We start from the raw sequence: 23210 nt of genomic DNA on the forward strand, positions 1-23210 counted from the left end.
CGCCATTACATGCACGTAACGAGTATTCTGCAGGCATGCTAATTTTTATAGATGCGCATTATCATTGCACCGATTTCTTTCCTTGATTCATGCGATATATGACAGCACAATTTATCTTTATGCTCATCCATTCCTGTATCGACCCTCTCTAGGGCTTACAGTATAATAAACAGTTACATAACCACACGTGATGTACTACAGAAAATCTTGTCATGCATGGCAGAGATAAAGCATGAACCATCACATAACAGCAATAATACAGTCAGCGATCATCCACACGTGTTGCTGAATGACCATCTCTAAAGACGATTTAGACTCTTGCAGTGCAGACAGTACTGCATGCTGGACTTCATCTAATCAGGGATTTTCTGTTGAAACAGCACAGTCCTGACTCTCAACTAAAGCCCCCATAGGCGAAAGCGTAGCAGAAAGTAGTGCCATTCGCTGGCACACTGGAGCACAATGCGTGAACAGTGCCTGCAGCTGGGGCAGTGCATTCTGCATCCTCCTCATATGCAATAAATGTCTCACCTTGCGACATATGCCTTTCAGAGGCCTTATGTAGTCAGAGAGCTGGCTCACTGCCCTAACATGCTTTTGCGTGCTTAATAAGCCAAGAACGATGGTGCACCCCCATTCATTGCCTTGCAAGAACAAAATGCAAACCATAGCAGCAGTAAAAAAGGCAACCAATGTGGCGAAAATAAAGTACATCTAATGAAACCTGGAGCAGATTGCTTAGGGTTTAAACGGGTCCTGCAACATAATTTGAGCACATTGTTTTCCTTCCTTGTTGCAACTGTTGAGTTATGGTGGTGGAACTATCACCGGTCGTAACACGCATATTTTGGTATTCAACATTTTTATTTGCTCGAGGAACAAATTCATGGCACTGATGGTGTTGGCACACCGTGTTTTTTTTGTTTTTTTTTGCAGCGTCAACTGGCGAGTATTCAAAAATGTGGCGCAACAAATACAAACACAAGAGAAGAGACACAACACACGTGCGTTATGTTTGTGTTTGTTGCGCCACATTTTTGAATACTATGCAGCACCAACTAGCCCCTCAAGCCGTTATTTTCAACTGGCGAGCATTTGACGAATGAATAAATAGCAAATACAATCCAAATTGTGACCATAGGGAAAAATATATTATGTTGGGTTGTTGTATTTTATATCAAGTGAATGGATCGACATGTTTGCTTTACACAAAGGCGCTGGAAAGAGAGTGACACAAAAAGCGCCAACAGGAGCACTGGTTACTAGTTTGCATTCATTCCTTTTAATAACTCTCGTTCTAGTGCGCCGATTCCAGTAATTCTTTTTGATTCGGTACCTGCGTGACATAACAAATTCATTTAAAGCATAGTGCACAAGCGTTGCAAGGCCCGTTTAAACTAATTATGTATGCTTTTTACCTTTATTGTTATCCTGGCGTTTAAAAGAGGACAGTGAATGAGCGTGTGTGATCACATAACCATATATAAACGCTTTTATTCCAAACGCAACAATAATCTTTGGCCTGATACACATGGCAGTGGTGCCCAGTGGTGGTGTGCGTTCGACCTGGTGAGGTCATTGTGCCAGGTAGCGAAATCCCTGCTGGTGCTGGGGCCGGGGTAAGCTGCCCAGGCTGCGTTGGGGTGACCCCTCGTTCGAACTCCCGCCTCCGCTACAGCCGGTGCGACGACGGAGTGACCCCAGTGGGGTGAGGTCGGCACTTGAGGTATCTCGCATCCGCACTGCACCAGCAGAACAACTGGCCTTGGAATCAAAGCGAAACAAGCATAATACCCTGCAAAAAGCTTCCAGGAACCCAAGAAAAAATTTCACAAAACCTCACCTATCTTCAAGCAAGATATGTCTTCTCCACTTAGATGCAATCATGCATGAAGTAAAGAGTTCCACATGCGCAGCCTTTAATCGATGTGTGCATGTCTACATTTAATGTACACTGGTTAACACAACAACAACAACAACAACAACAACAACAACAACAACAACAACAACAATAATAATAATAATAATAATAATAATAATAATAATAATAATAATAATAATAATAATAATAATAATAATAATAATAATAATAGTTGGCTGACAGGAAAGGAAAGGCGCAGTATCTGTTAGCTTGTTCTGTGGACACCTGAACCACTCAGTAAGGGAAGGGAGGAAGGTGGGAGTGAAAGTGGAAAGAGAGAAAGGGGTGCTGGTAGTGGAGGGCTCCGGAGTAATTTTGACCACCTGGTTATCTTTAACATGCGCTGATGCACATTGCTTTAGGCTTAATGTTCTTTTTTAATGTAATTGGCAGGCTCAGGGATAGGATGGCCACCTTTACTTCACGTCACATGCAGAGAAGGCAATGACATATGTATTAACTTTTCTGCAAATATGGCATTTCAATAACTATTTTTACCGCAGATGTATATTTGAAATCTTGCTGTGGGCTCCATTTCCTCACGTTCCCTGTTCTCTGACTGACGAAAAATTTTTTTTGCCTCACAGCTTTGCACTGTATCACGGCAATGCCATTCAGTAACATCATTTATCAGTTAATGTGCACTGGAAAATTAAGAGCATATGCTACATACTTTGCACAAGCATCTAAAATCAAAGAAATGAACTGCACTTCAACAGACACAATACGGTGAGTATGCCACTGTAGTGATGAAGAGTATGGGGAATGACTAAAACTGCCCTCACTTCTGTGAGGACTAGCATTTGAAAGATGACTGCAACCTCACTTTCAATGTCATAGCTATCATTCACTAGATGAAACCAAAACTACAAAGAAAAAAAAAAAAGAAAAAAAAAAAAAGTGAACTTCACATAGTTATCCACATTTACTAATGTCTTGCAAACCATTTAAAATAAAAAATAAATAAAAATAAAAACGTGCAATTGAAACCTGTCACATTGACTCCTTCACAGAAATCGAGAGTTTACAAGGTGGTAAAGGTAAAGAAAAATATAGGTATTACTGCCGTCGATTGTCTTCATAGACAAAATGCAGCAGCACTGAGATCAATTTGTTGAGAATATCCTTCAACCAGGCTGCCCTACAAATGTCACTGATTTTCAAGGGATCACCGTGAAGCCTTTTTCCGCCTTGGATGCCATGAGTTTTAATTGAGTGGATGGAAAGAAAAAACTCTAATTTGAAATCCATTTTCGCCAGCAATAAGTGTGTGACATTACAATAGTTTTTCATGATCATCCTGAAACTAAGAACAATGCTTACTGCGGTATAAAGGCCTCAATAATTCCCCTTTGCAATTAACCACATTCTGTGCCAGTTATGAATGCACTGTTCTCGTACAAGGTTCCTAATCCCATCGCCCACCTGACGTCCCTGCTCCAAAGGTGGTTACTGGTAAGGTAGAGTGGCTCTATAATTTTCTCCCAAATGATAATGTTAAAATGTCATTCATGATCCGACAGTAGCTGCCAAATGTGCTCTTCTTTGTTCTTCTTCTAGTTCTTCCATGTGCTCGGTGTACACTGTCACCACCTGCCCAAAGCAGGGGAATTCCCTTACCCCTTCCAGCACCTCATCACCTATTGCAAGCCACTTTTTCTTTCCGATACCGTTAGATATTGCTTCAGTTCCTTGAGTATTAATTTTTAGACCCACCATTCTACTTTGCCTCTTAAAGTCAATGATCATGCATGCTTTGCAATTCATCCCCTGGGTTACTTAGTGAGGCGATGCCATCAGCAGACCATGGGTTACAAATGCATTCACTACTAAATTTCATTGCCAATTCTTCTCTAAACACTTCATGTGCACACACACAGAGAGAATAGTACTGGAGAAATCGCGTCTCCCTGCCTGATAGCCTCCTCGATTGAAATTTTAGAACCTTCTCTAAGTAGGAAGACGTACATTGGAGAAGCTGATGTGCATTTTAGAATTTTCCTACAAGGAATAATAAACACTGCTGCTGCCTTTCTTTGTAGTTTCGGTTGTAGTTAGAGAAATCCACTAACTATGAACCTTGGATACAACAAATGCAATTTTTTGCAAGATGGTCAGGTTCGTTATGTCAGGGTTAGAACATAGACCATTTTACGACCCTCGGAGAAACCGATTTGACTGGGTTGTTAAGGGGGAGTGTCGTCAACTCTTTCCTTTGCAACGGAAGCAGCCCAGCGCCCCATGACAGCGTCCTTCACCCTTCCGTAAAGTCATCTATACACCCCACTTCGCTGGGCGTCTTTCTACATTCTGCACTACACGAGGACGTGCTCAAAGTGTGAAATCTATTTCATTTTTACTCGTGCCTTTCAGGCTCTTCCACTTTTTTGTTATTTCCATTTGCAGAAGATGGTATTTGTGATATGCAAACTATTTTGCTTTGTGCAGTCCACTAAACACTCTCGTCTGCTATTCCTGGAATCTATGCTGTAGTACCTAACTGCACAGTCGTCAGCTACCTTCCTGCATACCTTAGCCTTGACGTTGAAATTGCCCACCAGAAAAGTGTACTGCCCTTTTACTCTACTCACTGCCAATTCCATTGCATGTTTCCATAGCATGTTTCCACAGTATCTTTTGGCTATCTTCACCTCATGACTAGATAGATGTAGGGATGTCTGCCTGTACCACCTTCAATATTTTTTCAAGTCCAATATTAATTTTTCAAGTCAATATTAATTATGATACCTACTCTGCTCTTGTAAATGCTATCGAACTTTGCTATGTTGCCAGCCACATCTTTAGGAATGCCGCACCTAATTCTCGTCTGTCTGCTAAGCCACGAGACAGCATAGTATGGGCCTGCCTTTAAGGGAAGAGGTGTGTGAAAAAAAAAAAAGAGGCAATTTTCAATAAAAAAAAATGCTTTTTATGTTTTTTGCCTGTTTTTATTATCTTTCACCCTTCCTCTTTCATCTCTATTAACTCCAGCCTCGAATGTAAACAAGAAGCGATAAAAATCTGTGACGTGCTTTTAAGCCGGCTACGAATTTCAAACACCGAGTCTACCACTTTTGTGGTGTTGCAGGCATGTAAAAAGAACTTCTTAAAAATTTTGTGAGTCCCACAGCAGTTTTCAAGGGAATTAGAAACAAGCTTTTTCTGTCCCCAAGAGCTGCTCCCCTGCTCTTGAAAACGCCGCCACCATTGTCTCAATGCTCCTGTACTGCGTGTTTTAGAGTTGCTGCGCTGTGGTTCAATCAGAGACACACAGGCTTTGAGCAAGTTTTGGAGAAGCTAGGTATCCTACCTTCTCGAGAACTAACTGTACTCAGCAATTAGCGCGACAGTCGGCAAGCCTCAAGGATATCTGCTAAAAAACTGTCGAGCTCAAGTCCCATCGTTGCCACATGGTGAAGAAAGCTTGCACCGAGGATGCTTTTCAGCGGCAACGTGAGGGGCCTACATATGCTGCAGAAGAATTCTAACGAAACGTAATATTTTCAGCTCTTTAAGCTGCATATTCCCATGTTTCAAAAAAAAATGCACCTGATTTATTCATTAACTGCTTGTTGAAATTTTAATACCCTTCTTTCTTTTTTTGTTATTTTCAAGCAACCTTATTGCTTGTGCACGATATGACATCTGTCACAGTTGTATCACAACGAATTTTTGTACCGACATTATTTAGTATTTGCAAAATATAGCCATGCTACTTTTGATTGCAATTTGTTCTGGTGCATCAGATATAAATTTTCAAAAGCATCGTAGTCCCACCAATAAAAAGCAACCTAAAGAATATAATTTTTTAAACCTTCAAAAAATTTATATATAGAATGTTTTACTTTCACTGTGCAGAGTGCATCACAATGAGGGAAATTACATACTGCTCACTGCTATGTGACATTTATGCCGATGTCAAATAGGTGCACAAAAGCACCCTTACATTTCAAATGCGTGATTTGCAAAAAATTCAACAAAACAATATAGGCAGGAATTTACACCAGAATTAGAAACAGCTTCTAAAAATTAACCAAATGTGAAATTTGTGGCCCTCTGGCTCTAATGTTAGCAAAAATGTTTCGTTCTGGAGCAAGTCCCCTTAAACACTATATATGCATGCTCCGTGCTCCTGAGCTGTGACATCACGACAAATACACGCTCCTCAAACAGCGATATTAACGGCCAGTCCACTTTCCCAAAGAGCCAAAACTGGAGATGGCTGTCGGTCAATGGCAGAGAAAAAAAGCCACACTCACGGGTGCCAAACTTGTGCATGGCCATCTTCTGCTCCATGGACTTCTCGAAGAGCTGCAGCAGGAACACCTTATCCTTACCTTCCTGGAATGGAGAGAAGGAAGACCACTTCATGCCTGCTCTCTTTCATCCCCCACCCACAACTCCATGCACAAAACACATGCAAGTGAAATCTTTCATTATGTAATGCCAGTTTTCACTTAGGCCTAGGCTAACCCTACTTTCAGCAGAAAGGAATTTTCACACAGACACGCACAAAAAAACCCCGCTTTATGAAAACAGCATTCGCAGAATAATTTTTTGGATAAAGCATAATCCCTTTTTGTCTCTAACTGATTTCGTCTCTAACTACCGTCATGATAAAGAAAGTAATGGCCCCCTGCACTTTCTTCAGTCAGCTTCTACCCCTGCCATACAGGCAACTCAAGTGCCACTTTCAATGTGCCGCGGTAGCGTCATTCGAACTCTGCCACACGGTGTAAATCGTTTCCAAATATCCTTATGTACATCATATACGGTGCACCCCATAATGCCATCTGCTTCATTATCGCGGCATCCCTTCGTCCCTTCGCTCTATACTCTGCTCATTTTTTGTTCATGTATACCTGCTCTTCGTTCATCCATACGTTTAGATATTTATATTCTACCAGTGTTGGTATTTCACTCCTTTGTATAGTAAGATTTTTATTAGTGAAATTGCTGAATACAATCAGACCCGACTTTATTGCGCTGAAGGTAGTCGACGGCATCTCTCTAGTTCTTACTGGCTACTGGCTAAAGAACAATTTTGTCTGCGTACGCAAATCCTGAAAGCGAATGTATAAATAAAAAGTAAAATAAAAAATTTGACGTGGCCTGTGCTGAGTGTGGACACCCACCATGATGAGTTGTTCCCTTAGCAGAGCCACCATCTCGGCATGGGCGTGCGCCAGGGCTCGCATGTAGTACAAGCACAGGCTGCACATTGCATCATGCAACAGAAAAATGAGAAGAAAAAAAAATGAGACATTGCATCAGCCATGTTCATCACACTGAGATAAATGATACTTTTGGGTGGTATAGACAAGATGCAAGGTTCCCACATTCCCTGACCCTCGAAGCCCCTGAGGGGGTGGGTCTGAACTGTGTTTCAAGACTACTAGGATATGTCTTTTTCAAGACTATTAGGATACGCTTTTTCCAAGACTACTAGGATACATCTATTTCAAGATTACTAGGATATGTCTTTCAAGGGTAGAATATGTCACTATCTACATCTCGGGAAGCGTCTTTTAAAGCCAATTTTACAGATTTTATTTTTATGACAACTGATGAAAAAGATATAAAAAAGCACTTTTCGGAGCACAAATTGCAATTTAGCATCTGTCTAAGGTACTACAGTGCAGAGTCAAACACACCTGTCTAGAATGGTCTGCTGCGGAACAAATGCAGACAAATCTGATTAAGGATTCTTCGCCTTTGGCAAGGAGCTCGTGCCCACGCAGTTCACATGTCTATTTGGCTTCCCGCAAGCGCAAGTGTGATCAGTAAAAGTCAGTACGTGCTTTAAAATTTAGCTTTATTTTTTCTGCACGACACTCGTTCTTGTAACTAGAAGTGCCTAGCAAATTTGCTGTAACGAAGAGAACTGTTTACCTCTTGACTCTCAAACACTGGCAGTCGTTGCTTGCAATAGGCTTTAAATAATGAACATTAACAGTATACCAAGTTTTAAGAAATAACTAATGACTACCAGTTATTAGTTTAGTTAGCTTAGTTGGTCACAGATTTATTGCTTTAGTTATTGGTTACTTATAATCCGATGCACAGGAAAAGCGGGCATGTTTGCGCTCCGTAGCTTTTGTTCCACTCCTGGAAACCATTTTCGTGGGGTACAGGGTACAGACATGGCGGAGAGATTTCTCGTTGACGAGAACAGAAAGACGGCGAGAGCTCGTTAACAGTGAATTCATATCATCTAGCCCAACACGTGACTATGGTGCATGACAAACGGGTGTTTCAGAACATGCTTCAGGAGACGTGCAGAGGGCTTTATATGCTGTCTGTCTGCTTCTCCGAAAATTGAATTCAGGGGCCTGTCTTGCTGAATTGCATTTGAACATGCAAAAGCTGCCCTTGACGAAGTCATTCACGCATCTTCATCTTCTGCTGTGCTCTCTTTGCTTTCCTTATGGAAGCCCCCCGTGGCATAAAACTTTCGTGCTCTATCTTTTACAAAAGAAGCAATCCGTGTGAGACATTTAAGTCATGGTAGCTCAGTTTATGACATAAGCTCCTCTAACTAACATAGTGAAAATGGCGCTCTATTAGCATGTCTGCGCATGTTCCACGAGCACTTTACAAGAAGGTCGAAGACTTTACAAAAAATTAGTCCTTTTTCTTTTTTGTTCCTATTCTGGCCTTTCATAAGAAAATGTAAGTTCGGAAGTATGGCCGCACGCCCTGACTAAATTTCGAGCAACTCATTATTCGCCACATTTTTTTTTTCAGTCTGAATTTCGAGTCCGTTTCACGTCATTTCAAGGAGAGACTTTTCAATGATACCCCGTTCCCCACTAGACGTCCGACAAAACAGCTTTCTCAGCCTGTTCACCTGAGCACCACAATGCCCAGGAAAAAGGCGAAAGGGGAGAGCAGGTACTGGAAGGCACGGCCGGTCTCCGTCTGCTCCCTATCCGACCAGCTGTCCAGGTCGAAGAGCCCCAGGAAGGCTGCATATGCCGTCTCCAGGCCCTTGAAAGGACCGCACAGGTTCGAGGGCTGGATGCTGCACCATCACACGAAGCGCCACATTTCGAAATCACCTCGGGCTGCTGCATTACCGCCGCTTCAGCAGGCATCTAATGTCGACAAATATGGTTTGGTTTGGTTTGTGGGGTTTAACGTTCCAAAGCGACAGAAACATTTCAGAAACATTTATATTTCATCGACAGTCTTTGCATCATGTCCGTCAAAAAAGAAGAGCGGGAGGGATTTGCTGTTGAAAACATGTCCTTTCCGTTGTGCTACGTTCTTTGGCATTTACTCAGATCACTGTGCTTACAACACAATCTGTTGCGGACAAAAAGCAGCTTAGCTCATTGTCGTAACCACCTTTTCGCGCATCCGATTTATTCCTACCATTAGTAGTTCCTCGACAACCTAGATGCATGAATGCTTGCTTCAAAATCAGCAGCAAACTATAGTGAGCCCCCTAGTTCATCCTTGGCCAAGTACGGAAGAATTAACTGCTATTGTGGATGCCAGTCCCCAATGCAGCTCCTAGCGTTCGGCGCACTCTGTAATTGCGACAACTCGAACAATTTCCGGTTCTTGAAATAAAATCTGAATGAAGCGAAGATCAGACTGACGAGACAGAAATAATTTACAGGACAGCTGCGAAACTTAGTGTGAGAAAGCCAAGAAAACCAGGCGGGTTTACTATTCATGATTATACCCTGATGCTTTTACTATGAAGAATGCTTTTACTGTCAGCTGAGGTTTGACACACACAACAAAATTTGTCTGAAGGGCGAAGGTTGGCAGCATTCTAGCTAGTGAGGTGAGGTGGCAAGGTGGCTGGCCCACGGTGCTTCTAGAGGTGGAGCCCCTGCCTCGTCCTACTGCCACACTTGCTTTAAGGTGAAAGCCTTACTCTGCTCACGGTGAAAATTGCATGGGCAAGATCTGTCTGCGAGACGTGTCCACGAGATTCTGAAGGGTTCCGCGGGATATCGGTGGGGTTCTGTCTAACCTTTAAAAAAATAGTGATCGTTGGTGATGGTTAAAGGCATTTAGTGATGATGATGATGATGATAGTGACAGTTGATGATTGCAATGATGACAATAAAATTGTGTCCAGCAGTCTCTCTCTCTCTTTTCCCTCCCTCGAGGAAACGGGCGTTTAAAAGATCGCAGTACGGGCGGCACCACGGCAGGTGCACAAGTTTAAAATAAGTTATAAAGTCCTAACAATGCCAAAAAACATCAAAAGCAAAACAGCACCCCGCTTTACCCTCTACACTTGACTACAGTTCTAATGGCTTGAAGCGGGCAAGTCTGCATGGCCATACAGTTTTGAATTCTGTGGCACACGCAGGTCCCCAAGTTTATTATCAGGTGCTTTGTACCATTCGTCCGAGGGAGCAACCACCAGCATGAACGAGCCGGGAAAACAGCATCCACTCATCCAGAGCTACCTTACTTTACAACCTGCAAACAGGTCGGTCAAATGCTGTGATAGTACTGAATGTAGTCAACACGATGGTAACCAGGCCGTCTGTCCACAGTGCACCATTAAAAGAAATTGCGCAGGTCGGTGTTGCACCCAGTCAACTCATGGGCGCAGAGCAAGGAAGGTCGTGTTGTGGGGCCTCTGCTAGACGTTGCCTCGATCAAGCTCCAGTGTATCACTAGCTTTCATTTCTTCAAGCATTCACCTATCACTGCTTCAGACTATTTATTATGTAAAGAGGAAGATGAGTTTCGGAGGCATGCGCATCACGAGCGCACGGCGCGAGATCGTGTTGTTGAAAAAGAAGCTTCGGACTGACGCTTCAGCGAGGTCTCTCTCTCGGATCCCTAGGTTAAGAAACCTCGTTACAATTAGAACAAAACCAGCCATCATTAGAGTAAAATCATCAATGTAAATCTCTGAGGCTAAATTCGAATGTTTGCGCAGCTTTCTCACATCAGCTTTCACGGTCGGCCTTTTTTCACACATAACTAGAGCCTGTTTCAAAGGATTCCATGTTCCTTTAACAATAGGTAAAATGAATAAACACATTAGCCATTACGTAGATTACCCACCTGAGCAGGGCGTATCCAAGGGTGCCCGTGGCCAGCCCAAAGCTGAGGAAGGTGAGCGCCAGGAAGACGGTTTGGGCGTGCACCGCCCGCCAGGGGCGCACCGAGGGCTGGGTGCACATGACGCTCACCCGCTTCACGTAGAACGTCAGCACCAGCTTCACACAGGCCACCAGGGGGAGCAAGGGGCAGTAGAACAGGCCCGCCCTGAACGTTGCAAACACGAAGAAGCACCTCATCTAGTGACACCCCAACACTGCGGTCCAGCTGCCTACGTCTGCACCGAAGTCACAAACCTCAACGCTCTAGCCGGTTAACTGAGCTAACCGAGCACTTTGTTCAAGAAATCGGCCTCTGACACCGTGTTCGATGCATTGGATGTCATGCGTTTCACGTGATTCTATGCTTTCTTCTTAGCTCTACTACCAACGAACATGTCCCTAGTCTCTCGGCCCCATTTCACATAACACAGGCGTGAATCTTTTCTCAGTCTCTTCATTAATGCATCAGCATGACTAACATACATAAAGGTGAACAATAATGAGTAAATAAAAGCTTCCAAATGTCGATTCAGTTTTAGATGCCAGTTCTTCCTGCACAAAAGTACACTGTTCTGAAACTGTGATCTGATGCCATTCTTGAGAGTTTTCAAGGTGGTAAAAACATAACTGTCTTTGTCAATAAAATCACAATAGAAAAGCACTAAGAATGATGCTAGAAATGCTAAACAATACCATGAAACTGCTGGTTTCTGCAGTTGATTTCTAACACCTACATTACAACACTAATTAGTTTTCTCAAACCAGCATTTGTGCAAGAATCTGAATGTCGAATTCACAGCAGTGACGGTGTTGCAATATTAGCTCTAAAACGAAAAAAGAAGTATTAGTTCAAATAAGGAGAAGTCTTGAACAAAACATGATTTAACCTAACTTGAATGCATTCAAGCTTCTTTATCCTTATGATTTTCTAAGGCGTTACCTAAACTTTCCTCAATTAGACATGAATTCCCTATTGCAGGTCATTTTTTCCTGTAGCGGCATGAATATTTTGTGAATTTGAAAACAAGTGAGACAATTTCGGTTCCTAAGTTTCCCTGAAACTCTGTAAAGATTCCCTCCGTTAAGCATTTTACCCACAAAACTTCCAAACAGGAAAATTTTTCCAACTAGAACACCCTTCATTATATTTAACATAAAACAATGACAAGGTTTCTTCAAAACTTGACATGCAACGGGTATGGCAACATGTACATAAGAACAAATCTGCAATACAGGCCAGTTGACAATAAACAAGAACAACATGACCAGGGAACAGGGTTGGAGGCACTCACCAGACGAGTGTCTGGGTGTAGATGAGGTCCAGAGTGTTGTGCGCAATGTCCAGCTCGGGAGGTCCGACGCGCGGGGTGATGTGCTTGTAGACGAACGAGCGGAGCGCTTCCCCAACACCCGTGGTCAGCAGGAGCACAAAGACCGTGTCCACCACCAGCAGCCGGTATAGCTCCTGGCCCAGCCGGCTCTCCCAGCACCGGTCCTGGCGCTAGGTGGTGCACCACCGTGGACCGCAGGGAGAGAGAGAGAAAGACAGAAAGCAGGTGAGGCATAAAAGCAGCTCATCTGCGGGCATGTGGATTGATATTTAAAACAAACAGACCAAAGGACAAACGCAAAGGTATGGTTAGGTTTAGAAGGCGCTAGATTACTACAGAGGACAAACACACGATAAAGTGAGAACAGAGTAAAAGTATGAATAGAAGTATATCAAAACCTACTAGGAACATGCAAAGTGTCACCTATGCAGGTGTTGGGGAGTGGGTGGGGGGGGTAAATTTTTTGGGCTGGGGGACATAGATGGTGGAGGAGAAGAAGCGGCAGTCATTTTTCATTTCTGTTCTTGACGCTTTGTGTACAACTAGCAATGAGAAAGACTGCGAACAGGCAAAAGGTTGTATTAATAAATAGAAAAGCTAAAGAACAAGAACTATGATGGGGGTGTGTAGGGAAATTACTGCACCCGTGAACATTACTCAACGAGTTTTAAAGGAACACTGGGACAACTACATCCAACTTTTGTTTTGTAGTCAATTTGTCAAGCTCTCCGTTGCTACACTGACGTTCACTCGGCGGCAAAAGAAGAGTTCACTGCCGATAAATTTGAATTTGGAAATGGAACATCTTCTTCCCTTCCACTTGGTTCGAACTCATGACGTCGATGATGAAATCTCAGTTCAGTGATCTCGGCTGGAAGTGGATGGTAGTGCGATGCAGCCCCCGAGGTCTGCACCACAAGAATATCATTAACGTCCCCACAGTTCGTGAAAAACAGCTGATGGCAGTGATAGATGAGAATTAGATTTCATTACCCGACCTTTTCTTAGTCACAAGAGCTCCGATTTCCAGCCAGTGAAAGTGACCTATGTCATCTGAATGTGACAATTTGTCCTCAATCTGTATCACGATAGGATGAATGCGACGAACTCTGCACCATACTCGCTTTACCTGTACGTACCCTTGCATGCACACAGCCATAAAGAGAGAGAAAGAAAGACAGGATGAACGTAAGGAAAACTTGTGGTAAAAGGCAGGACATTCCTTAGTTCTTAAGGAAGAACTTGAGGTAAGGGGGAGAAAAAGGCAGGAAGCAAGAAGGAGACCTCCAGCCTCCTTTTTGCCTAATCCTGCACCAGATAAAAGGACTCACCCGCTGAGCACCGAGCCAGAAATACATGAGCACGCCAAGCAGCACGATTTTGGCCAGTGTCACCCTGGAAGGTGAAAGGAGAGTGTGCATTAGTGCCTGGCATCTACACTAGGTGCAGGCCTTTACTGGCAGCAGGGTAAAAAGAACAAAGGGGAAAACAACAATAAAAAAGTAAGGGGCCTTGAAGAGCTAACTCGCAAGTAAAATGAGCCACCTATCATAAGAGACTGTGGATACAAATATCAGTGTCTGCTGAGTAAAGATGGGTGAGGGCCAAACTGTGGAAAGGCTAACTTCCACCCACGCTTCATAATCTCCGGTGCTGTTAAGGGCCTGTCACACTAGCACGACACGGCGTCCATTTGGTCTGCCAACAGAGCGTCTTCCTGATGTCTGTGTCTATGTCACACTGCGCAGATGGAAACAGTCGGTCGACAGTCAGTGTCGGCGCCGCATCGCTTGCAAGACGGCTGTCGGCCTAAGGTCGCCCAACTCCTGTCACACTAGTGAGACAACGTGCGAAACCTCCCCACCAACTAGGCCCTCCCATTCTCAGTCTCTTCTTGTGTCATAAATAAATTAATAATAGTAAAAGGATTAAGGAAACGAATAGTATACCATTAGTTTTCTTAATCCTTTTATTCTTTCTGCCATGCGAGATTCTCCTTTCTACACCTACTCCAGTTTTTATTTTACTTTGTTTATTCTCATGAAATTATGGGATGCTTTATTTTTAATTCCATTTCATAAATTTGACTATACCAAAGCAAGCGCCTCACCAGTCATGTATATGGGCCGAAACCGAATACTCCTCAGTATTTTATGGTTGTGGTTGCCAGATCAGAACGGCAGTGTTCGAAAAATAAAAGCTGTCCACGGCGAATAAGAGGCAGTATATTAAAAGCAGAAAAAAAAATCTCTACCCATGGGATCGAACTTACGACCTCCTGTACGATAGCTAGCTGCGCTAACCACTGCACCATAAAAGTTACGCCTAACCGATGCTTTTAGCTAATATGCTGCCTTGCAGTGTGAAAGTCGCGAAGGTAGTAGTAGGGTTTAGCGCTTAACTGACTGTCCAGCTTGCTGAGAGTAAACTGCAGATAGTTTGAATCATGCCATGCAGTGCATAAAACCTTCGGCGGATTTCGTAAAATTTTAGGCGTATTTCACAGGGCCGGCCGCGGGACCACAGCTGCTGTTGGCTCTGCTGTAAAGTTTAAACGCAAGTTCTGCGCTTTTTTGCGCTCACAACTCTTGAAACACATTGAATTATGGAACAAACATTTATTGCGTGATGCGTAACATAGCGCTGAAATTGGCTTGCGACGCAGCGACTAGACATTATGACGCAGGAGGATCGGCAGCTCTGCTGGCTTCAGGAAAATATTTGCTTCTTTTCATCATTTCTTTGTCACATACTATGTTAATTTTGCACTATTCTGTGCAGTTCGGAAACGCAGAAAGATTGCTCACGGTCCCGACGTGCGCCAAAAATCTATGCGCCCCGAATTCACTCGCCCCGAAAAGAAAACGCTGCCGTTGATATTCCACACGCATTCGGCGGCCCCGAGTATATTGGTGGCTCACGCTCCCGTTTTGGTCTGGGATTATGCATTGATTCTACTTTTTTACGTATATTAGTGCTGAAAGGTATTCGCCGTCGACATGGTGTACTGAGTCGGCTTTGCGTTTCGAGAAAGTGTTTGCTCGGCGGCCGATCTTGGGAAGACTCGGTCACCGACAGTCGGCAGACTGGTTTTGTCGGGTCTCCGGCCTCAAAGCCTGTCACACTGGGAAGACATTTGGTTTTCGGTCGTGTTGGTGTCGTCGTCGGCCTAGTGTGACAGCTTGGTCGGCTGCAGACAAGGTCGGCCGACGAGTTGGCCGACCGTCGGTGTCGTTGTCGGGTCTGCGTCGGTGTCGTGTCGCGCTAGTGTGACACGCCCTTCACTGTGCAAAATGAGTTTCTGTGCACCAGAGAAAAAAAAAATATTTCAGTTTTTAATCAGCTGACTTGTGCAATAGTTTTTAAAAATTTTTTTTGGTGCATGTTGCCTGGGTCATTTTGTAATTTTGTGCATGAAAGGATTAGGCAGAGCTTACAGAGAACTTTCCACCAAATAGAGGCATAAATAAATATTTCAAGTTCAGTCAAACACCACGCAATGCCATCACAGGCACAACTCCGGCCTGATTGGGCCCCATCAAACAACTCTGTCCTGCAATTTCCATCTTACTACTGTACGCTGTCGAGCATTTTTTTTCTTACTCCAACCTTGCTCGTCCGTGTGTCCCGGACACATTACTTACAGTGTCTGCCATTTGTGCTTCCGGAGACAGAATAAGGCCGAGAGAGAGATACCAGCACAATAAAACAATACCTCTGGCATAACAAAGCAGCTACTCAGATGAACCTCATACTGGTATACCATGTTTGGTACCGCCATCACCACTGAATATGCATGTTTTCTTACTTGCTTCCCAGACTTCCCAAAGAGCACTGGGCATGTTTTAGCTCAAATACCGAGGCATTGAGGAGCAAAAAAGCTCCCAGCCTAGTCTCCCCACCCCTTCCAGTTGCATTTCCTCCAACTAGGAACTATGCATTTACCCTCATTCAGTCACACAAGGCATGGTGCCAGATCCTGCATTAATTTCCTCTATACCTGGCCAGGTTCAGGTAGAGCCTGGTTTGAACCCGCTCGATGAACTCCAGCCGGGACAGGGCCAGGAACAGGGTGGGCAGCACAAAGCACAAGGCGCCCACTGTCAGGGACACCGTCATCTCACCCAGCACAGGCACGTCCGTCTGAAAATCAGTCACCCCACTTCTGCTGATGTAACCACACCAGCTGCCACTCAGCACAAGATGGTCACAGCTCTGTGAAAAGCTCCACAAACTTATTTACTTATTCCCTTTATTTAAGAACACTGCACTAATGAAACAGTAACAAAGGAGAGCACTCATCCTTGGCCTACCTTATTAGAGCTCATTTAATGAAATCAGGTGTCATGGCTTAAATATTTATGCCAATTACCAAACATTGCAAGGTGGATTTTGCTGGCTTTTTCTGGGTATGCCATAAGGCAGTGTCATAATCTGACAATAACCGCATTTTGCAGACGCAAATCTCCTTTCAGTACTATTAATTCTTTTCCAAAGATAGTTACCGACTGGAATGAGCTTGCAAACAAGGAAGTAATACAGCCACATATGCAATTGTTTAAATTTCATTAGTAGGCTCCTTGGTTACAGTTTCATTTCTACAGTGCTCACTGTGCTTATTTAATATATTCTACAAGGTTATGCCTCATATATTTCTGCAAATCTGTCGCATTATGTTTTATTGTGCTTCCTGTTATCTCTCGACTGCACGATGTTGGAACCTATAGTCATTTTCATATTTTGTTCATTTGTGTGTTTCGGTTTTTGGTTGTGTTCTCACTCAGCTAATACCCTAGGTGAGACTGCAGCATGAATGCACGCATGCACGCACAAACAAACCAACTAATTTCGTGAAGGAAGTCTTTGGACATGAACAGATATCAGAACAGCCTGTTTAACCAGTCATCTAGTGTGTGGCTTGTTAAACTGTCGTGTTGGCATTTACTAGAATGCACACTGCAAAAAACTCAGCATACTGACAACAAATTAGGCAGAGCTCTAGTAGCTCTCAAGCTTGATACACTGAGAGAAAATTAGCACAGTGATAAGGGCAATAAAGGCAACTGCGCTTCCTTTGCGTTAGATCGCCCCATGTTAATGCCTTTTCCCAATAGACCATTTGTGGAAATCTGTAAGTCAGCTTCTCTGCAAGGGTTGCTTTCCAACCAAAAGGTCTCATTCTCAGACGCCACTCTCACAGTCATTGTTGAAACGAAAAGAGGCAGATGCCTTTCAATGGCGCATTTATGCTGGCGATTCGTGAAAGTGAGACAGGGAGGGAGCGTGACGAATGCGCCGAAACCAGTCACGCTGGTGCAGTAAGGCGTTGGACAATCTTCATCCCTTTCATCCTCTTTTTTACACATAAAAGGGTGGTATTCAACCATTGCACCTTTTTGATGTGTGTCCCTTAGTCACCTTGAAGTCAACTACACAAAGAAAAGTTTGCCTCTGTTCGCTTCATCAAATAATGCGAGTGTGGCATCTGGGAACGAGACCTTTTGCTTGGAAAACAAGCCTTGCAGAGAAGCTGAATTAACAGATTTATGCAAATGGTCTATTTATGCAGCAGCGACCACAATTTTACCTTGCACCTGGGCATGCTCTTCAGTCCAGCGCAATTTCCTGCGCAATTCAGTCCTGTACTAGTCCATTGCCTAGCCCTATATTCAGTGTTTCCATGAGATATGCTTGACAACAATGATCAAGACCCCTAGTTTTTGTGATTCCGCAGAAAAATAGCGAACTTAAGCACTTTGAGTAAAATTGTGTGTGCTAGCAGCCACATTCTCTTTAATGACGCTACTATTGTTACACACATCACTAGGAATAACAGTACGAATAACAGTATGATGGAAAAAAATGACCGTTTTTTACCTTATTTGTAGATATATAGTAATGCAAATGGAGAAATAGAAAACGTAGCAGAATTTCAGAGGAAATGTCATTACGATTACAATGCAACCTGAAGCTCTTCGGGCATACTAAGCCGAGGCCCTGTCCCACAGACAATGGAAAATGTGGGCGGCATGCTAGGACACCTAAGTGGCAGATATTTTCACCTTAATTAGGAACCAATGCTCCTTAGTGCCATGTGGACCACAATTGAGCTCACAACACTTTCACTTCAATGCACATGGTTTCCCACATAGCAGGAGTCAGCGTCAACCCAGTTCCCTGTTTCTTAACGACCTCTTACTGACATTTTTTTAACAAGCTCGAAGCAAACTTTTAATGACCTGCACCACCTACAATGCTGTGCGCTTTGCCACGGCATCACTACGAAGCAGTTAAGTAAGCCTTGAAGAATGACATTGGCATTAATGCATCAAAGAGCAAGACTCACAAGAATATGAGCAGCTAACAGCTTTCCCAGAGTCTGTATTGCCTCCCGACAGCCCCTATCACTATGAATCATGCAAATAGGTCAAAGATCCCAAACCTCCAGAGATTTCTTTTCCAGCAGGTGGTAGACCAGCACCCCGGAGCCCGCCATGATGCCCATGATGACCAGGTTGATCGTGATGCGGGCCAGGATCTTGCCCGTACGGACTCCGCACGTGGGCGGATCTTCGACCGCACGGCGCTCCATTGACAGCAGCTCCTGCAGGCACGGCAACAATGTGTGGGCCACACGGACAATGGCGAACCCTGTGGTCCCAATTAACTTTTGACACAGATACTGTATTCTGTATCGTGTTTTACCGGTTGCAGTGTCGGCTGCACAATTTGTTTTTGTTTTTGGCAAGCGTTATCACTTTTAACTCATCACGTCCCATGACATGCAATCACTTGTCTGAATACTCTTTCCAATAATTTCGTCCCAGTCAGTGAATCCGTTATTTTCGAAGAAGCCTGCAGCATTTTGTTCTCGAGTGCCTTTCTTCTTCATTTCCTTTTTGAGTTGGCTGTTTGATTTTCTACTGGGTAACATTGTTGAATTTGCTTCTGCCCCCCCCCTTGTATCCTCCTTTCTCATGTAAATTCCCTCACATATGTAGTACTCCAGTTTAGAGCCTGTGAGGTGAGGTTGGACGAACGGATGACAGAGGTGTGCAAATATTAAATTTCTGATTGTAAAGCAAATATGAATATTGGAAATAAAAAATAGATCGCAAACTGAGTCAAACATTTTCAAACCTTTTCAAACATATTTTCAAACGCGTAACTTTGGCCATTGGAACATCTACTTCAAAATAGACGCTCTCCTACAAGACACACCTATGGTAAGCAGCAGACATTGCAAACAAATTTTTTTTAACTCACATCATCACCATAATTTACTACGCCACCAATAAAGCTTTCAGGCGAGGGAAAATTATAGCAAACAGCAATAAAAACTTTAATATGTAGATTAATACCTTGCTCAGATGAAAAAACAAAAAAAAAGGAAGCGTAATGCCACAGCTCGAATTGGTGCTCTCATGACAAAGGCACGTGCTGAGCATTGTCAAGAAGCATTGCAAGACGGGCAGTCTTTGTAGGTAGCTTCTTTCTAGAGGAGTGATGCTAGATCAGAGGCACAAGGCTCAGGGCACAACCACAACAAGGAGGCTCACAAAATAGGTGAAATTATTGAATAATTAAATGAATAATTATTTTAAATGGATTACATTGTCATTTCACACTGATCAACACCTAAAAATAAATCGTTTATGTTTTCCTTGGTGTTAATTGCTGACAGTGCCTTTCGTAAATTGTAATGAGGTAATGCCTTAACAATTTGGAACCAATTCTCTTGCGATGACCAGCGAACAAAATGTGATGCTGCAGTACTGATACTCAAACTTTGCTCTTACAGCGGAAAGGTACAAGGAAAAAGTCTGCTACATTTAGTAAAAAAATATCACTGTAAAACTGTGATTAGAAAACGTAGGCTAAGTTCTCAATATCTGAAGCTAATAAAACTGTGCATACGTTATGAGCACAAAATAAATCAATGGAAAAATTGAAAATGATTCGATCACCCCCTGATACAGCAGCAAACTCCCAAGAATTCCAGGCTGCCTTTTTCCCCACGGCTTCACTTTTGTAGTGAGTACCTCTACAGCTAGTCTTCTACATCCCTAGCAGTTGACACTTTGATTCTAATTTTAAAAAGATGTGTTAGAAAGGCTTCTGCAAAACTGCGAGAATCATATTCTTTTGCAAGGAAAAGTGAGAACTACTGGCATATATGGAGTCCAAAAATGAAACAACCGCCAAAGTTACGACCAACGAAGTGAGGTCATAAAGAGGGAACGTAAAATACAAGGATGTACAGTCAGGACAAAAGTTTGCGGGGTGCAGATTTGAGGAGAAACATTCATTTCTCCGTTGCTTCGCTTGTTTTTCCTGCAATATTTCTTCTATGAATGGGGCAAGGATGTCCCCTCGTGATTCAGCATGTTTCATTGTTTGAGTAACAATTTTCCCATGAACTCACGTCCCGCAAACTTTTGTCCCTGACTGTACTATCGCACTCGTTATGAGTAGCAACATGGCCAGACTGAATCACTTAATGTTTCTGCTTCACAAGAAATCAATGCACTTTTGCAATGGCATTCATGTAGTACATCAGCAAATCGCAGATTACTGAGGTATTCTCCATCTACCCTACCCTTATACCTAACTGCTCCCATTCCAAGTCTCTGAATACTTCCTCTAAGCAAGCTGTGAATAGTACTGGGGAGATCGTGTCTCCTTGCCTAACACCTTTCTTTATGGGAATTTTGTTACTTTCTTTATGCAGAACTATGGTTGCTGTGCAGTCCCTATATATATCTTCCAGCTCTTTCATGTACGGCTCGTCTACCCCCTGATTTCGCAATGCCTGCATCACTGCCGAAGTTTCAACTGAGTCAAATGCTTTTTCGTAATCAATGAATGCTATGTATAAGGGCTGGTTATATTCCGAGCATTTTTCTATCACCTGGTTGATGGTATGGATATGATCGATAGTAGAGTAGCGTTTCTGAAAACCTGCTTGATCCTTTGCTTGATTGCAGTCTAAGGTTGTCTTGATTCTATTAGCGATCTCCTTAGTAAATACCTTATACGTAACAGACAGTAAGCTTATTCTGCGGTTTGCTGCGATTTGCTGATGACATTGCCGTGCTAAGTAACTCGGGGGATGAACTGCAAATAATGATTAATGACCTAAACAGGAAAAGTAGAAAGGTAGGCTTGAAAATCAATATGCAGAAGACTAAGGTAATGTTCAACAGCCTCGTGGAGGAAGAGCAGTTTACGTTAGGCAGCGAGGCACTGGAAGTAGTAGGCGAATATGTCTACTTAAGACAGGTAGTAACCGCAGATCTGGACCATGAAAAGAAAATAACAAGAAGAATAAGATTAGGATAGAGAGCATTTGGCAAGCACTCGCAGATTATGACTAGCAGCTTACCGGTATCGCTCAACAGGAAAGTATACAACAGTTGCATCTCGCCTGTACTCACCTATGGGGCTGAAACGTGGAGGCTAACCAAGAGAGTTCTACTTAAGCTGAGGACAACTCAGAGGACTATGGAACGAAAAATGGTAGGGGTAACATTAACAGATAGGAAGCGTGCAGAGTGGGTCAGAGAAATAACTCAAGTTACTGACATTCTAGTCGAAATTAAGAAGAAAAAATGGGCATGGGCAGGACATGTAGTGCGAAGAGAGCATAACCGATGGTCGCTTAGGGTAACAAATTGGATCCCAAGGGAAGGAAAGCGTAGCAAGGGGCGGCAGAAAGTTAGGTGGGCGGATGAGGTTAAGAAGTTCGCAGGGGTCAAGTGGATGCAGCTAGAACAGAACTGGGTTAATTGGAGAAATATGGGAGAGGCCTTTGCCCTGCAGTGGGTATAGTCAGGCTGATGATGATGATCATGTAGTACAAATATTAAATGGAATTTTGGTTCTGGCTTTGAGAGCCAAGCCGTACCTTGAGCTCGTTGTAGATGCTGCGTGACTTGAGCATGGCCGCGTCGCGGGATGCGATGCTGAAGTCCCAGGCCGAGAACACCTTGGCGCAGTACACGTCCTTGACGCCGATCGAAGTCTCGATGTAGTTCTGCTTGTACGATCGGGTCAGGCTGTGAACGCGAGGCGCAGACGAGCGTGAAGGCAAGCTTCTTGCTCTGAACGGTCAAATGTCACACTTTTCATAAAATTAATTGGCTCTTCGCTTATTTGAAACACTTCCAGCGACCAGCGGCTTTAAAAGACAACACTTGGAAAAGCGCACTGTCTTGTACCACATAAGAGATTATTCACACTTGGAAAAGCGCACTGTCTTGTACCACATAAGAGATTATTCATGTAATGTACTAAAAACAGGATCTGTCTTTTTTGTTGCACTTGTACAAGATGCGAGCAGGATGGGAAACAAACTCTTAGAGCAACAGCAAATTTTCTTCAGAAAAAAGAAAAAAAAATTCCATATGCACGTAGGTATCTGTCACTACGTTCTGATCAATCACATTATGCAATTTTTATGTAGAGTTTAGGGTGGCCCCAACTACATGTGTTTGGTCTTTGTACGATAAACTTTGTTATCTATGGGGTAGCAGCTCAACTTAAATGATAGGTCATGCCTTCTTGAATACATACATATATTCAAAGCAAAGGCAGAAACTACACACCCATGCTGTATGTTTACTCTCTACTCTACTCTACTTAAGGCAGTAGTTAGGTTACTCTAGTTAAGGCCGGTTCTTCAAACGAGTCGGAGAAGGTGAGAAAAACCAGCAAAGACAGCCAACTTACACACACTTCCAGTCTGAAGCAGAAAAGAGACGAGGAGAGAAGCAAAAAAGAAGAAAAGCAGAACAGGAGACAATCAGAACAGACACAATGTAAACAGACAGAAGGACAAGCTGGTTAGGTAACAGATGAGAACACGAACAGCAC

At 43.3% G+C, this 23210-nt stretch overlaps 1 protein-coding gene across 1 annotated transcript in view; it reads right to left on the minus strand.

The window, feature by feature from the left end:
* Positions 1-1462: 1462 nt before the first annotated feature.
* Positions 1463-23210, minus strand: part of LOC146189438 (transmembrane channel-like protein 5) — a 37701-nt gene continuing 15953 nt past the window's right edge. The window contains exons 9-18 of the mRNA XM_084604255.1: positions 22243-22393; positions 18778-18939; positions 16336-16478; positions 13667-13730; positions 12297-12505; positions 10967-11170; positions 8772-8945; positions 7057-7135; positions 6181-6262; positions 1463-1742 (exon numbers count right to left, since the gene is read on the minus strand). Coding sequence (XP_084460381.1) covers positions 1576-1742; positions 6181-6262; positions 7057-7135; positions 8772-8945; positions 10967-11170; positions 12297-12505; positions 13667-13730; positions 16336-16478; positions 18778-18939; positions 22243-22393 — 1435 coding nt within the window. The 3' untranslated portion in view covers positions 1463-1575. The remainder of the gene's footprint in view (positions 1743-6180; positions 6263-7056; positions 7136-8771; positions 8946-10966; positions 11171-12296; positions 12506-13666; positions 13731-16335; positions 16479-18777; positions 18940-22242; positions 22394-23210) is intronic.

This window comes from Amblyomma maculatum, chromosome 5 (assembly GCF_055883805.1).
Source record: "Amblyomma maculatum isolate TAMU_Amacu chromosome 5, ASM5588380v1, whole genome shotgun sequence".
In the NCBI taxonomy this organism is placed as follows: Eukaryota; Metazoa; Arthropoda; class Arachnida; order Ixodida; family Ixodidae; genus Amblyomma; species Amblyomma maculatum.